The sequence below is a fragment of the Larus michahellis genome, chromosome 4 (assembly GCF_964199755.1).
Source record: "Larus michahellis chromosome 4, bLarMic1.1, whole genome shotgun sequence".
Classification (NCBI taxonomy): Eukaryota; Metazoa; Chordata; class Aves; order Charadriiformes; family Laridae; genus Larus; species Larus michahellis.
Window position 1 is genome coordinate 66,965,603 of NC_133899.1, and position 16,540 is coordinate 66,982,142.

General features: G+C 44.9%; 1 protein-coding gene across 5 annotated transcripts in view; it reads left to right on the forward strand.

The window, feature by feature from the left end:
- Nucleotides 1-8,585: 8,585 nt before the first annotated feature.
- Nucleotides 8,586-16,540, forward strand: part of ADCK1 (aarF domain containing kinase 1) — an 83,052-nt gene continuing 75,097 nt past the window's right edge. For 2 of the 5 annotated variants that reach the window (XM_074585391.1, XM_074585387.1), the window contains exons 1-2: nt 9,883-9,963; nt 12,909-13,046. In XM_074585391.1, coding sequence (XP_074441492.1) covers nt 12,921-13,046 — 126 coding nt within the window. In that variant the 5' untranslated portion in view covers nt 9,883-9,963; nt 12,909-12,920. Of the gene's footprint in view, nt 8,701-9,882; nt 10,959-12,908; nt 13,047-16,540 lie in introns of those variants that run through there. The other 3 variants (XM_074585389.1, XM_074585390.1, XM_074585388.1) reach the window with 3 other exon arrangements.

Consider the following 16,540-nt stretch of genomic DNA (forward strand, 5'->3'; position numbering starts at 1 on the left):
GTGTTTTCTAGCCTTGCCAGGTGGAGGGACAAGGAGGAGCGAGACCCGGGCGCTTGACCGCAAGCTGGCCGACGGGATTATTTCATACCATGAACATCACATTCAATGTAAATTAGAAAGTTTGCTGAGGAGTTTCTTCTCTTCCTTGATGGCTGTGATCCTGAGAACTCCTTGCCTTGGTGCTGAACCCCTGAGCTCTTCCCTTCCTACCGAAGCAGTGTCCCACATTTGCTGTCCATTGCAGGGAGTGCACAGCTTCCTGCTGATGGAATTGGCTGAGTATAATCCTCACATATTTTATATTGGTATCGGGATCAATATTGGTTCTTTAGTATTATTAGTGTTAATTTTTTAGTGTTATTCTGTTAAATTTGTTTACATTGCAACCCTGGGTTTCCTTGTTTTTTCCAATTCCCCTTCCCAGATGGGGAGGGGTTGTTGGGTGACAGAATAATTGTCTAAATGACAATAAATTGTTCTGAGTTTTTCAAACCATAACGCTCCCATATTGCATGTCTGTCCCACTTGGATGCCTCCTTGGGCATTGCTGGCCTTGGCAAACTTGGACAGAGGAGACGGACCCAACAGAAATGGCGCAGTCCCAACAAGGCTGCACCAGAAATGCAAGACCAATACAGATCTCTGAGGCACAACTGGAAGAAAAAAAAAAGAAAAAGAAGGGAGCTCGGTACAATATCCTCTCTATTCAGATGGTTTCCAACAAGTTCAGTATGAACTTTATGGTTCATCCTGATGAAGGTGTCCAAGTAAAAAGCAGAAAATGTACAGCAAATGGATTGGAATAAAATTTCTTATTCTGGTATCTGCTACTTAGATATCACTGAATTGGGACATGAGAGAGAAAGGAAGAAGAGAGATCAAAAATGCTGTAAAAATATATTGATTGAAAATGAACCCTTTTGTATTAAATGCTAAGAATTGCGCTGTATAGGTGTAATGGGTATCTGTATCATAGAATAATAGAATCGTAGAATCATAGAGTTGGAAGGGACCTCTGGAGATCATCTAGTCCAACCCCCCTGCCAGAGCAGGGTCACCTAGAGCAGGTTACATAGGAACGCATCCAGGTGGGTTTTGAATGTCTCCAGAGTTGGAGACTCCACTACCTCCCTGTTACATAGAAGTTTTTTTAAATCAAGCCAAGAGATGCACTCTTTAGGGTATAGTTAAAATGTGGATTAGGGAAAAATACTTCCCAGAGAATTGTGGTGGGAGCTAGGTGGAGCTTTACATAGCTAAGTTGCTATTCGTTTTGATGTGGTGGTATATGGCGCTATATATAAAAAAAGAAATTTGGTTATTAAATAGTAACTGCTAGTGAATCAAAGGGAGAAGAGTCCCATTGTGCTAGGCATGGTTCATCTAGACGAGAAACAGAAGCTGGCTAGAGAAGGAAGGAGTAGAAAGTATAAGAAACAAACACAGTTTTTATGAGAAGTAAAAAATCATACCGTATGAGGCAGGAAGACTAAAAGGCAGACTAAATGTCTGTCTTGCAGTCTTCTAGTCATTTTGTCTATCTTATCATATTTTAATCTGCAGGACAGCCTAGTTCTGCAGACTAAATTCATCTGCTACAATTTCTAGGATGGGGTGGATTTGGAGGGGGCAAGGGCAGTCCTGTTGCAGTCCTTCTATGCAAAAGCTCTCGTCATCTCCAGTGGGAATCAGACTTTGGCTTTGCATCGTGGCGACAGCAGCTCTGTCATCACTTCTTTGAATGACGGATAACTTCCCCTCCTCTCCAAGACAGCTGGCCTCTGTTGAGCACTTTAGACAAAGCTAAAGATACAAGACTTTGACATATATCCTTTATCAATAATTTCAAAACTCATCTGTCATCTCTCCTACCCATTTCTGTCAGTCATTTAGCAACAGAATTGCTGTTGTCACATCTGGCAATATTGCCTCCTGATTCAGGGGCCTCCTCTTGCCGTCAGAAGTTGCCGTGGTCTCTGTCTGCAGCTGTTATACTAGCCTCAGCTGAAAAACTATCCTTTATCCCTCCTACTTTTATGTTTCTCCTTCTTTGTTTGCTGTGATGCATTATTTAATACTGTATGGTAAATATATAATTTAGTGAGCTATTTTGCAACACAGTTTACATGACAGCCACAATACAAAATTGTTTAGAAGGTAAAATTGTAGGTGAGCAATATGCTCCATCTCCTGCACTAGGGAGATGCTCCTTGGTTTCCTCAGTTTTGTGGCTTGTTCTTAGAACTGCACGCTCCCTCGCTTTCTCTTTGCAGACAGTGAGCTATTTGTACTTGCTTTAATACTTAATTTTCATCCTCTTGAACCTCTGTCTTTTTAATTTCATTTCGGTTCGATTTTGACGTCTGAGTTGGCTAATTTTGTGAATATGTAAGGCTCTTAGCACTGGATAGAGGGGACCATATGGTACGAAGGGGCTGTACAAGCTTATTCAAAACCATATGGCACTGTAAACTTATCAAAGTCTTCTATGCACGTGCTGCTAATCCACCTGTGAATAACTTCTTGTCCCTGTCTGCATTATCTATCATGTATCAAACCTAAAAAATGCTTACATACATGGTTTAATTGGTCAAAAATGTTTACTGGGATTAAAAAAAAAAAAGTTGTTTAGAAGTTCTGAACTCAAAAACTGGGGGAAGTTTCGAAAATTTGAAACTTTAACATTTTCAAAATGGACCATTTGAACTTTGGTGTAAAGCAATGTTTGTTGGCGAAGTACAGGCTGAATCTGCTTACTTTTTTGAAAGTGGGAAAATTCTTTAAACCAGAATGTGTTTAATTTCTAATCTAATACTTTGTTGTTTTTCCATGTAGAATGGTATTTTGGTTTGGTCCCCCCCCCAGTTTTCTTTTTGAAGTGAGAAAACAGTTTAGTTTTTGTGTTAGGTTAGCCAGCAGACCAAAGAAATACATTATTGACATAGTTGTCCTCGACCCTGGCCTGGTTCACCTCCCATTACTTCTGTCTTCTGCTTCTTATGACGTTTTAATTAAAGAATTAGCACTGGGCAACACCTGAAGACATATGCTACATGGGTGGAGGTCCAGGAAGGTTATGAGAGAGAAGCAGCTTAGCACGAATTTCTTGTGCTGTGAAGTAACAAAAAGCCTCGTGCAGCCTGTGGATGTACAAGTCGGGTGAACTGTGAGGGACAGAGTTATTGACAACTCTGTTCAATGCTGGCAGATTGAAGAGGGTTGGAGTACTACAAAGATAACATAAAGCTAGTGTTAATTGGGAGTGTAGGGGAAATAAGTAAACTTGTTTTGTGGTGAACTTTTAAGAGGTAAATGTTATATTGACAAGTTAAAATGAGGTAAACTCCATTTATCTGTACTTATTGTCAATTACATTACAAGGACAAGTGATCTGAGTGAGCAAATTAAAACCTTTGGCATGTTTTTCTCATTATAAAAAGATTGAGAAAAGGTGTGATCATCAGGTATGTGTACCTGTACAAGTTAGAAATACAAGACTGAAAGTGCTCTTTGATCTCATGGGGGAAGGCAAAACAAGAATCAGTGACTGGAAGTGGAAATTAAAGAAATTCAAATGAGAAATTAGGCAGAAATATTTTACAATGAGAGCGATTAACCTTTGGAAAGCTGTGGGGAGTGCTCACTTTTCCATCCCTTGTTATCTTCTAATCAAAGCTGAAGTATCTTGGGAAGAGATGCTTTCATTATTACAAGCCTGAGCAACCAGGGTCCTTACAGGAATAACTGGGCGAAACTCAATGTCCCACAATATATATAGCATCAGAAAAGAAACATTAATATTCTTTTCTGGCTCTGTGAATTGATGAACTTTGTGCATCTTCATCTGTCTCCTAGATCTGTGCTTTTTCTGAACCAGACCCGGTAATGGTTCAAAGATGACAGCTGTGGCAGAGCTTTGGTAAGAAGAAACATTAGGCAAAGAATGGTTCAGAGATCCTTAAACACATTATCCCCGTATACAAACCTGTCCCTAAGAAGGAAGGATGAGTTCCTTTTTATTTCTGCCATGATCTTTTTTGCTTAATATTTCTGGACAGTAACACTGTCAGGTCTCCATATATATCACTTTTCACAAGTACACCCAAATGATCCTCTGTTTGGTGAGAAAAGAGTTCAGGCTCTGCAGAGGAGTTAATCCTTGGCATGGCTGCCAGCAGGGATGTCTTTAGTTCACTGCGAATACTGCAACTGGTTTTGAGAACATATTTCTGATGTATTCCAAGGAGTCTTTTGGGGTAGATTTAAGCTGTTAAATCCTCTGCACTTTTTTTTTTTTTTATCTACTTCAGCACTTTACACATTTGCAAATGCAGAATTAAATGGTTCGTGAAATATCTTGTAACAAATGAAGATGATAATACAAAGTAATGGAATAAGCTATTGTTAATATCAGATATCTGTATGCCTAACAGTCACTGCACATTGTGGGATAAAAATGATCAAAATAAATGACACTTCTTAACTCAAGGGATAAATTATGCCACAGGTAAGATGCTAAACAGCGAAAAAGAAGAGATTTACCTAGATGGAAAGGTTCAGCCACATCAGCAACCCCTGCATTTCACATTCCCTTAGGGGTTACAGGCAGCATTCAGAAGGAATAATTATAGCTGGGGGGAAAAGATCAGAAGGTCTACTAGTACTTTTGTAAAAATCTTCAAATTCTTCAAGCCATGTCTGTATTACCTGGAATGACTGAAAGGGAGGCTGGTTTAATTTCTATTATTTGTTATATTTTGTAGAAAAGTACATTTTCTCCAATAGGCAAAAATGGTCTCATGTACTTCTGTAACACCTTCCAGACTCCAGAATGTTTTGCAAATATTGTTCTGGAAGCATTCCACTCCTGGCTGGTAAAAATCTTTTCTTTTAACACAGGACATGGTGGCCTACGGACACTTACCAACAACCTGCAAGAAGTGGAGTATCCTTTAGCCATCACCAGCTTTAGTAGACATAGTGAAGAGGAATTTTTTTCCCATTGGAAATTACAAGAGAGAGGTATGGAGGTGGCGTGTGATCGTCTAAGTTGGGCAACAAGGTTGAGCAAAGGCCTTGAAGGAACAAAATACTGGTAGAATTGGATTTTGCAGCTCACCTAAAGCCCAGCTGTCCAAGCAGCACATCACTTTCTGTTGTCACCTTCAGCCCCTGGTCACTACTGACTCAAGGGCACTGACTGGCCTGGGGCAATGGGCACGTTTCTTTCAAGAGCTGTCTTATCCAAGTACTGGATCTGTACAATATGATTGGTAAGAAGATCCTATTCTAAAATTGGATGGCTCCCGGAGTCAGCTCTGAGCTTTCCATTGCTGATAGAAAGACAAAATCTGCCAATCTCCATTTTAAGTTGGACCAAGAATGTGGGTGGGTTTGGCCTAGCAGGAGACCTGTGGAGTATGTTAAGCTGTCTTCTGGCATTAGCTCCAGGTAGGTTGTTTTGCTTCCCGTCTTCCATGTTGATTTGCACATCTGTCAACCCTTATACAGAGGTGTTTGTCATATTTCTTCTGGTCACCTGAACTAACCAGAAAAGAATCAGAAAATATTTCATAAATACAGATCTCTAGCAGCAGAGATACCACTACCCGGATCTTGAACTTGTATAAATCAGCATCACTACAGTGGCTTTTAGAGCTGAACTTCTTCATAGCTGCAGAAGATGGATCTGCCTCAGTATTTCTGTTGCTGACCATCCACAGAGTGGCAGGACAGATCAGAAGAGTGAAGACGGATCTGCTAGGTCAAGCTGTTCTTCCCACTGCACTGGTAGCAAATTCTCCCCATACCTTTTCACGTCTCCTTGTTAAGCTAATTCTCTAGGTCCACAAAATCATAGGATCACCTGCTTTCTGGGACTGTTTTGATGTCTTTTCCCATGCCGCCTTCTTTACCTGAGGAATGTCTAGTATCGGTGAGACTTTCCGGATATCTTTCCATGGTTTTCATCAAAGGGAATCTAAAAAAAGAGGTCGATTCCCAGTAGGAAGAGGTGGTACTGACCTTCTGTCCTCTATTCAGGTGGTCTGACTGCTCTTCCTGCTCTGGTGCTTGGGACAGAGAGGCCTGAGTCTTTGGGTTTGTTTCTGCATTTCATGAGATTCACACCTGGGACGCAAATGTCTTCAACAAGAATGAAAAGGAAACACTTTTCGCTTTTCATCTTTCACAGCAATTTGGGGTAATCTGAGATTTAATTTATTCACCAGTTGAAAGGGAAAGGGAAATCAAGCCAGCATCTTTCTTTTGAGCCAGGCTCTTTCTTGCGTACCCCAGTGCAGGCTCACACAAAAGAGCTCTGATCACTCTAACTAGGTGCTTGTTCTAATTATGGAAAGATTTAGCGTTGGTTACATAATTGCCCACTGCACATCGGCACACGGCATTGTTATACTACAAAAGCCTCTTTTTTTTCCTCCCCTCTCCACAGCAGACCCTGCGTCAGCCTGTTTAACTGAGAGCTGCAAGGAACAGAATTAATCTGAAGCAACCTCCCATAGCTTTTCCAGGAGAGGCCAGCAAAGATCAGATACTGACCCACTCCCTTTGCCAGGAGCTTTGCCAACACGTGTGATCTAGCGTTTAAAGCAGGGGATTGATAGCCTGTGGTCTTAAGCATCCCGGGTGGAAGCAGCAAGCTGTGATCAGGAATCAGTGGTTGTGCTGAGGTTACAGTCTCTATTTTGGATTTTTATATGCAGTAGCACAGCGGCTTTAAATGGATACCCTGCTATTACACCCAGTATCAGCCTAGGCCCATGGAAGTCATGAATTTGCAAACACAAAAATCTATAGCAAAGCTTCCACAGGCTGTAGTAGATACAGGAGTAGATCTTTTCCCCATATTTCTAAGCTTATTGTATTCTGTGAATCAGAGTGGTTACTTCGTGTTCAGCCTGTGCTCATTTCTTTCTCATTTTCTCAGCAGTACATCACATGCACATCTCCCTCACTTTTTATTTTCTTCCTCTTTAACCTCACCCTCTAAACTGTAAAGCTTCCTTCCAACAAATAGTCTTTCCTACACAATTATTAATGGTCCAAGACTAATCTGAGATGCTTCAGTGCACCCCATCAGTTCAAAAGCTCCCATCTGTCCAAGAAGGAAAAGAAATTTATGGGATTGTAGCCAGTTTTGCCATCATATGGCTGATGCAACTGGCCATGTGGGCCCTGTATCCTCAGTGTGGTCACCCTTAACTCTGCCCTTCATAACTTGTAGCTGCTTTGTCAGGAAGCCCACCTTGTGCAGGCATGTCTGACGCAGGGGACAAATAAGGAAGACAAAACTGAAATGGAGCCAGATGGAAACAAAAGGGGTACCCAGCAAATAATTCCAATATTTTTTCATCTTTTAGGAAAACCTTTAATATACCACTCCCACAGCCAGGGAGAAGGTGGAGAAGTCACCTTTACAGCACTTTCCACAGGGGCTTGGATAAAAGATCTGGCCATCCTGGAGGAGAGGCTGGCCGTCGGGATCTTTCCTTGAGCACAATGTCCTGGTTTATTACTCCTTCTTCTAGAAGCTGAGACCTTTTGCTTTGTAATCTGAGCGTTTCTAGATCCCCTTTTGCCCTGTCTATACCTTTTTGGGTGCAACTGTATCCCTGCAAATATGAATGGAAACACAGTGCGGTGATGCTTTCCTGGGTTTTTTTCAATGTTTCCTGAATCCTGTCAGAAACTTTAACTCTCAAAGAATTATTAATATCTTTTTGGTCATATTCTGGTTTTGGTCTCTGGCATCCTTTAATTAAGGATTAGTTGTGTTATCTGTGTCCTTAACTCTGTCCCAAATACTTAGACTTTTCCACTATGGGTTCCCCGGTGTTGTTGAAGTGCAGTTTCTCTTTATCAGAAAGATGCTGACTCAAAACCAACATTGAGTTTCCTTCTTTCCACACTAGCAGAAAAGTTCAACCAGAAATGTTAAGTTTCAAGTGGATGACTATCAAACTAGGTATTTGCTCCAGGGAACACGATTCTCTTACAATATATATGATGATTCAGCAACATTTGTTCATTCTCTGCTTTGTTCTTTTTCTCTTTTATCATAATCTTTATTGCAAGAAGACTTTGGTGAAGAGATTGGTTTTGCATTGAACCTTGAATATGGTAAAGTTTATTATCATTTTCATTTCTTATACAAAGGAGCTAAAGGTTAGCTGCAGAGAAAGCTTTTTTTATTCTGCAATTTTTTTCCTTGTTGCCAGCAGCTTTTTTTATTCTTGATTAATACAGTTTTTGTACTGCATCATTCTTTTGGACAGAGAACCACAGTTTCTGAGATGTTTATGATACACATCTCTTTGGCCTTTGGATTATACCCTTAAATGTAAGCTGATATGAGGCAGCCATGTATGCATTTCACCAAATGATAAAAGCTAAGTATAGCTGCATAGTGTATGCTATCAATTTTATGCTGCTTGAGGATCTGACCACATGATGGACAACACTGTTTCATGTTCAACAGGAGCAGCACAAATACAGGTTGGGCGGAGAATGGCTTGAGAGCAGCCCTGAGGAGAAGGACTTGGGAGTGTTGGTGGATGAGAAGCTCGACATGAGCCAGCAACGTGCTCTCGCAACCCAGAAAGCCAACTGCATCCTGGGCTGCATCAAAAGAAGCATGGCCGGCAGGTCGAGGGAGTGATTCTGCCCCTCTGCTCTGCTCTGGTGAGTACCTGGAGTACTGCGTTCAGCTCTGGGGCCCCCAACATATGAAGGACATGGACCTGTGTTGAGCAAGTCCAGAGAAGGGCCACAAAGATGATCAGAGGGCTGGAGCACCTCTCCTATGAAGTCAGGCTGAGAGAGCTGGGGTTGTTCAGCCTGGAGAAGAAAAGGCTCCGGGGAGATCTTATAGCAGCCTTATAGGGGGCCTACAAGAAAGCTGGAGAGGGACGTTTTACAAGGGTGTGTAGTGAGAGGATGAGGGGTAACGGCTTCAAACTGGAAGAGGGTAGATTTAAGTTAGATTATCAGGAAGAAGTTTTTCACTATGAAGGCGGTGATGCACTGGAACAGGTTGCCCAGGGAAGATGTGGATGCCCCATCCCTGGAGGTGTTCAAGGCCAGGCTGGATGGGGCTTTGAGCAGCCTGGTCTAGTGGGAGGTGTCCCTGCCCATGGCAGTGGGGTTGGAACTAGATGATCTTTAAGGTCCCTTCCAACCCAAACCATTCTGTGATTCTATGATTCCATGAAAAGCGTTCAACACTGTTTCCAGAAGCCCTCTGGTGAGAGCACTCCCTTCACACCAGGAAGGGACGCGGTGTTGCCAGTCCATGAGCTACAGCTGCGCAGGTGACTGTGCTCACACCTAACGCCGTGTGTTGCAATAGCCAGGCTCACGAGGTACCATGTTCGTACCGCCCTGGCCAAACCCACGGCCTTCCGGGAAGCTCAGTTCTCATTTCTAGCTGATGAAAAAGCATCAGTGCCCCTCCAGCACCTCTCATGGGTACGGAAAGGGAACGTCCTGGGATCTGAGTTTGGTATTTCTACCCTCTGTCATGATTTCTGAGGTGTATATCTATATCTCTCTGTATCTATCTGGGACATGCTGGGACAGGTTTTTTGGGGCACCTGTGCCAGGTTGGGAGCCCCGCTGACGAATGGGAGATTGTGTTACCCTGTTGTACACTGAACTGCAGGGGGCTGCCCGTCCCCCTCCTCTTTTGTGCCTAGGAGGGGGAGCAGCCCGCAGCCGGTGCGCAGCGCCCGCCCGGCTGCCCCCTCCCCCCGCCTCTCCCCCGGTGGGCTCGCCCGGGGACCGCCCCTCGCAGTCCCGCCGCGACCCCGCCGCTGCGAGCGACGGCGGCCGGAAACTACAAGTCCCAGCGTGCCTCGCGGGGGCAGGGCCGTACCATGCGCGAGGCGGAGGGGGAGCAGGCGGCTGGGAGCGCGGGAGTTGAAGTGCCGCGGTGCCGGCGAGGCGGTAAGTGCCGGCTTCCGTGCGCCGGAGGCTGCGGAGGGTCCGGCGGGGAGCGACCCGCAACCTCGGTGTCCTCCCACCTCCCCGCTGCCGCCTCGGGCCGGTTCGGCCCCTCCGCCACGCGAGGGGTGTCCGGGCCCAGGCGGCGGTTGCCCGCCGTGGGCGCAGGCCCCGGGGGCGCAGGGCTTTTCGGGTCCGGGGTTGTTTCTGAAGGCCGGAGCGGGGCGGGGGTGGCGGGGGCTGCTCCGGGAGGCACGGCACGGCACGGCTGAAGGAGAACCGAAAGCAGTCGGAACTGGCCCCTCGCGTCCTTCACGGGGGAGCCCTTGGGCTGCGTTCCGGCGGCGGCGGGGTCGGGGGGCGTACCGGCCGCCGCGGGGGGCTTTGCGGCGGCCCTCGGGGGTGGTCAGCGCTCCCTGGGCCTCGGGGCAGGTGGCCGGTGCTGGGCCTCCAGGGTGTTACCTCCTGGGCTCCGGGAGAAATCCGGTCACCTCCCGCCCGCGCCGGCTCCCCCGGGCGGCGGGAGGAGAGGCCCGGCTGCCGGGAAAGGGCACCTTACGCGTGGGAAGTCGTGCGACAGTCAAGGAAGCCGGGTCGCCTGGGTGAAGGAAGGGCGGGAGGTGGTTCATCAGCGCCGGCCTTAACGAGGCGAGGCTGTGACATCGTGAGGCGTATCTCAGCTGACAGGGTCCCTGAGGTGCCCCTAGGGGTGTGGTGATGGCTCATTTACATGGAAAAGGCTGCTCCACACCTGATGCAAAGCTTTGAAATGGATTTCTGACAATTCCATTTCTGTACCTTATATTGGAGGGGTTTAAATTCTTCCCTTTTTTATTGGGTACAACACATTAAGCATGAAAGTGGGAACTTTGTTGCTGAAGAGCTCAGCTGCTGTGGCTGTTTATTTGCCACCTAAAGTTCCCATCTTCTGTTCGTGACGTACAGCTGGCGGGTACGGCAATAGATGTGGTGTCGTGAACTGCAGATTATAGCTTCAGGTAGGAATAAGATGCAAGAACAGATGGACTTGCATCCTGTTTTCAAGCAAATGTTCTTTTAGTAATAAAGAAGGTGAAGGAAAAAAATAATGAGAGAGAGAGGCGTATTTTCTGTGTTAAAAAAAAGTCACTGTTTGCACCTTTCACTTTCCAATAAATGAAATTTTACAAAAACATACAAGGAACAGAAATGGTTTAATTAAAACGGTTTGCAGAAAATGTTTTTTTGAAGGTGGCAAAGGATACAAGAGATTTCTGTACAAAAGAGATCAATCCTCCTGAAAGAAGCCCCAAAAATTCTAGAATTTCAGTGAGGAAGGGGAGGAGGGCAGGGTTTTTGGTTTTGGTTTTTTTTTTTTTTTTGAAGTGCATGTTCATTTGGCTGCGGTCAAGGGGCCAGGTTTATTTTCTCCTGAGTTTGATTGTAGGTTTGGAGGTGTCCTGATCAGCCAGCTGCCCCTTCTGACAGGAGAAGGAGTGGGGGTGCTGCAGGCAGCTCTGACTGGCACTGACAGAATATATCTTGGCTTTTCTGCCTCAAAGTTACCTAGGTCTTGTAAGGAAATAAAAGGAAATAACGAAGTTTAGCTAAGGTTCATGTACAGAGGTCTCTTGTGTTATATTAGCCTGTTTTGCTGATTGTGTTCTTGTGAACTGTTTTTGAAAGGCTTGACCCATGTCACTGCATGTGTTTTTTGGTTACAAGGCTTCTAAGAGCAAAGGCACGAGGCAGACCGACCCTGCTAAAAGTTCACAAAGAGAAGTAGGAAAGTTTCTCAATCAAGTCTAAGAGTTGGAGGATTAGTGGACTCTGTCTTGATGGGGTAAAAGCCCGTGCTCTGTCAAGGGTGCTCTTGAGCACTTGCAGAGTAGGTGAACCACGCATCTTGATTAGTGGGGCAAGCAGAAAGAATGGTCAATCATATTTTCTATCTAATACCAGCCAAAGGGAAAAGAAAATATACCTGATTTGTAATTTAGTTTTTTTTTCTGGTCTGAATCCTCTAAAATGACATAAAGAATCATATGTATATCACATGTAATGAATTACATGTTTACACTACTTTATGTACTGTAAGCAACGAATGCAGTGCTGCAAAATGCTTAGTGTGGGAAATGCATTCACTCCCCACCCTTGTCTTCCAGAGAAAAAATAAGCGAGGAGAGGAGTGTCTTGCCACGGGCCTGTGCTGTGCCTGTGACAGAGCCAGGATTAGGCTGTTGATTCTTGCAGATGTCTGTTCTACCACTGCAGCCCCTGCCTGGCACTTGAAGGGGACAGTAACGATGAGAAAACAAGTCTCTCTTGGTCACTCTGACCAAGGTCCCCCATCCCCTGTGTTGTATGTGGCTGTCTGCCACCGGCCACGGGAGTGGCACGCAGTCTCCAGGGATGCATCACCTCTTCTCCCACCGCTCATCAGCAGTGAAGCACTTTCACAACTAGTCTATCAGAGTTTTTAACAGGTTTTGGGTGCTCTTGACATTGCAAGAGCTCTTATTAAACCCTGGTGGTTTATATCTTCTGTTGTTCCCTTGCAATCTGCCTATGCTGTGATATCTTCACAACATTTGCAGTGAAGAAGTGGCCAATTGCTGTGATCAGAATTGACTTTTGGTGAGCACGTGCTCCCTTGCCTCTGTCTACCTGTTGTTTCTCCTTGTAAAGCCTTTGGGACCACGAACAAATGTTTTGTTGTGGGTGCCCAAGGTCTAGCACAGTGAGCTTTGTGGCTTTGTGGCCTGTAGATACTGTTGAGTTAGAGATGGAGTCAGAGCTTGTGTTTGGTTGCTGCGTGATCGCTTGAGCTCTTGGCTGGGGCCAGTGCTAGCAATGCATCATTAGCAAAGGAGTAATTAAAACTTGGCTTGTCAGGTTCCTTGGGGCTGCAGGCATCAGATCACTCCGTCTTACTCAGGTGTTACAGTTGCTTTTTTGTGTCTCGGCAGGGTTCATCAGTCATGGCACGAAGGGCCTTGAAACTTGCCTCGTTGGCGGCAGCCACTTCTGGCATCTACCTGTATGGCAACAAGTTCCTGGATCCCAATGACTTTGGAGTTGTTCGTGTGGGACGAGCCATTGCCACAGTAAGTTTTATCCTAGTAATATGCAGGAAGATTCCTAAGTGGGTAAGGTAATTGGAGTTCACAGGAACTAGGGATTTCCTGCATTTCCTCTCTGCATTTCCAGTTGGCAGCTGGCTCCGGCAGTCAGAAGGTCAATAGGGAGCTCTTCAACTTGTTGACACAGTGGGGAGAAAAGAGGCAAAAGCAGAGAAAGAACAGAGCTGTTGATTGCACGTTTTGAAAGAAACAAAGATACTGGGCTGCAGAGAACTGTCTCTGCTTCCCTGGGCAGGGTGGGACCTTCAGAGCAAGGGCTCACTTTGGACCCACATCTTCATCTGACTCCCACATCTGACCCTTCAGGGTCAGTCACCCAGGTACGGTATCCTGCTACCTTTAATAATGACTTAGTTCAGACCATCTTGTCTGCATATGCCATTTTTTATATTGTAACTTTTTGTTTTAAGGATCGTGGTGGTTGTATTGATATGTTATGATAGCCGTTGCCCTGTGACCCTTAGTCTGAGAGATTTGGGGAGAGGAGGGCAGGTGTTTTGAGGGTTGTTCTCAAAGCAAGGTTAAAGTGAGGGTAGGAGATGATGTACTTCTGAGATTGGATTGGTTTCCAGATTTGTAAAATAAATGCTACATCTGCCTAGCATCCCTGCTGTTCGACCCTTGCGTTGGTCATCGCTCCAGAAAACGTGAGAATGGAGACTGACAGCCAAACGGGTTGCTGCCTTCTCCTTGAGGATATTCACTGATGAATCCATGAGCATCCAGGAACAAGGAGAGCAGAGACTCTGGAGGGGGTATCAGTCTCCCTGTACCTCACTTGCATTATACATGTGTCACTTCAGGCCACAATCTCCATCATTTACAGACTCCCAGTGGTAAGCAGCTGTCTGTCTGCATATTCTATGACTTTTAAGCACTTCATTAATGAGTTTTACAGGGAGTCAGTTCCTGGGGGCAAATGCAATAAGAAACAAGCTCTGTGGGTTGGCTTAGGTGCTGTGCCATTTATATGTGAAAGCTGCACCATAAACTATTGTGAAAAATGAATGTTTATTTTGAAAGGGTGAGGGCAGAAATACAAAATGTTATCTTCCCTTCTTAGCTAATAAGTGCTAAATAAGTGCTAAGCTTTGTGCTCTGTCCCTGGCCATGAGGCAGTGCTGCCTGGTGGCAGGGAGCAGCTCTCTCCCTTCTACTGCACAGGAAACCGAGGCGTGGAGAAGGAACACAGGTTATTGTGGCTGGAGGGGAATCTGCTTTCCAGGCTGTTTGGGCTCTCCAGTCTGCCCTTGAGTTCTGCCTGCTTGACCAGTGTTTCTCAATCTCACTTGAAGCCAGTGTTTTTTGTGGCTATCATCTGTTTAAGATAAAAATAAGTGAGAACTGGGCAGTGATGAAGCTATGCAGTTAGTCTGCATTTTGAATGACAGTAAGAGATTACTTTCCTGATTAATAGAAAGTAGGGGAAAGGAGATTTTCTTTGGTTTAGATGCTGGCAAATCTAAAGACGTGCTTGACTTTCATGTCCTCTGCCTCAGGGAAGTGACAAGTCATGGACTGTAAAGCACTTCACTGGCCCTGCTCTCAAATGCATTAGAAGGTTCCGCATCCATAGTTGCAAGCAGTGACCCCCAAAAACATGCTGCCAATGTTCTGTGTTCTGTAGGCGATGGCAGCATGTGGTTATATCTCTGTGTCTGTATATTTTTCAAACACAATTCTTCTGTCTCTGAATTCTCTCTTCCCTCTCCTATGTAGGACTACATATGGTTAGGTTGCTGCTTTAGTCATGCTGCATCAGTGACCTCTGCCTTCCCAGCTTGGGGTCGTTCCTTGTTGGAAAGGCGGTCAGACCTCATCTGAGCACTGGGAGCCCAGGCTGCCCTCATTCCTTAGCCATAGACTGGGTGAAGCTGGTAGAGCAAGTAGACACATTCATTTCTAAGCAGCTCAGCTTCTTGGGCTTGCTCTTTTTGTAAATGAAGGCTGAGACTCTGTAGCAAACAAGCGACTCTGGATATTGGTGGCATGTACATGGATCTAAAGCATCTGTCCTTCAGTCTAGCCCTGCCCAGGCTTCTTATCTGGATGCTTGATTTAATCATTGGACCATAGCCAGGCAAAAGCAGGCTGTAATTAAGAGGCTGTAGTCCTTAAGAGCTAAGTTCAGCAGCAGCAGACAAAAATTTAAGACAAGTTATGGTGTGGCGAACAAAACAAAAGCCTGGAGGAAAAAACCCATGGAGGTCAAGAAACCTGACGTAGAACTACAGGACTCTGGACAGATTTCATCGGAGTTTGATTAAAAAGATTTGAGTCTGCTTGTATTTTAAGCATACTGGTTCAGTAGTCCTTTGCAGACTTTCCTAAGAAGCTTGATGAAGTGCATTAGCAGAAAATTTCTTCTTGAGCCTCAGTTTAGGCAACTGGCTCTTGCTTATGTGTGGGTAGACAACTGTTCAGAGGGAACATTGTGCCATGACCTGGTGAGATCTGAGGATAGTTTAGGTGTGGTGGAAGAGTGTGAGGTATTGAGAATTCATTGATACAAAGCGTAAGCCCAAGTCTTTGGGACGTTTAACGCTGGTCTGGGTACAAGATCAATTGAAAAAAGGAATCTGACACTTGTAAGGGGAGGCACTGGTTGATCTTGTAGGTCTTTTTATGTCTCCGAGATTCAGTCTCACACTGTAACATGAATAACAGCACAGGCCTTGGATGAGAACGAAGTCAGTGGCCTGGATGCATCATATTTCAGACAGTTTCTGTGTTCCGGTAAAATTAGAAACGTGGCAAAGCAGTTGTGCATTTGCTGTATTTCTTTGAGGGTATCCCAGTTGTTTTGGGTATGTGTAAGAAATGTTTTGTGCAGTAGATGGAATACATCTTAGACACTAGCAGGGATTTGGCAATGTCAGAGTTGCCTATCAGGATCATCATAATACTAATTTAGTGTTTAAGATTACAATGTAATTAGCAACCGCTTAATTAATTCCCTCTTCCTCTGTAATACAGGCCAATCTGTTAGCTACTTCTTTCAAGTTGGAGGTAATAATTACCCTTGTGGCCCAGAGATAAAATAAGAACCAACTCAAGCCTTCATGCAAGGCTGATTTGAACCTCCCTCCACTTCAAAGTTGTTCTTTGAGGTTGGGAAGATGCTTTGAAAATTTTTCTTCTGAATGTCATTTTGTGTAGCTGTGCAGCTCCTGAGTTCACTAGGGGCAAGAGTGTCTGAAAAGCTCAATTTCCAATCTGGAAAACAGGAAATGTGAATAACCTAACCTCCACAAGGAAGGAGTGTGTCTGCCTGTAACTGATTCCCAGGTCGATCCCCTCTCTGATGCATCTCTGAGCTTTTGACTGTTTCCCTATTGTCAGTTCCAGCAACTTCGTCTCAAACCAGATGTGATCCGCTTGCCTTCCTGGCTTTCACGTTACATTGACTGTGCTTTATGCCCTTACTAGGCGTGTTTGTGGTGAAAGGGGTGGGTAGT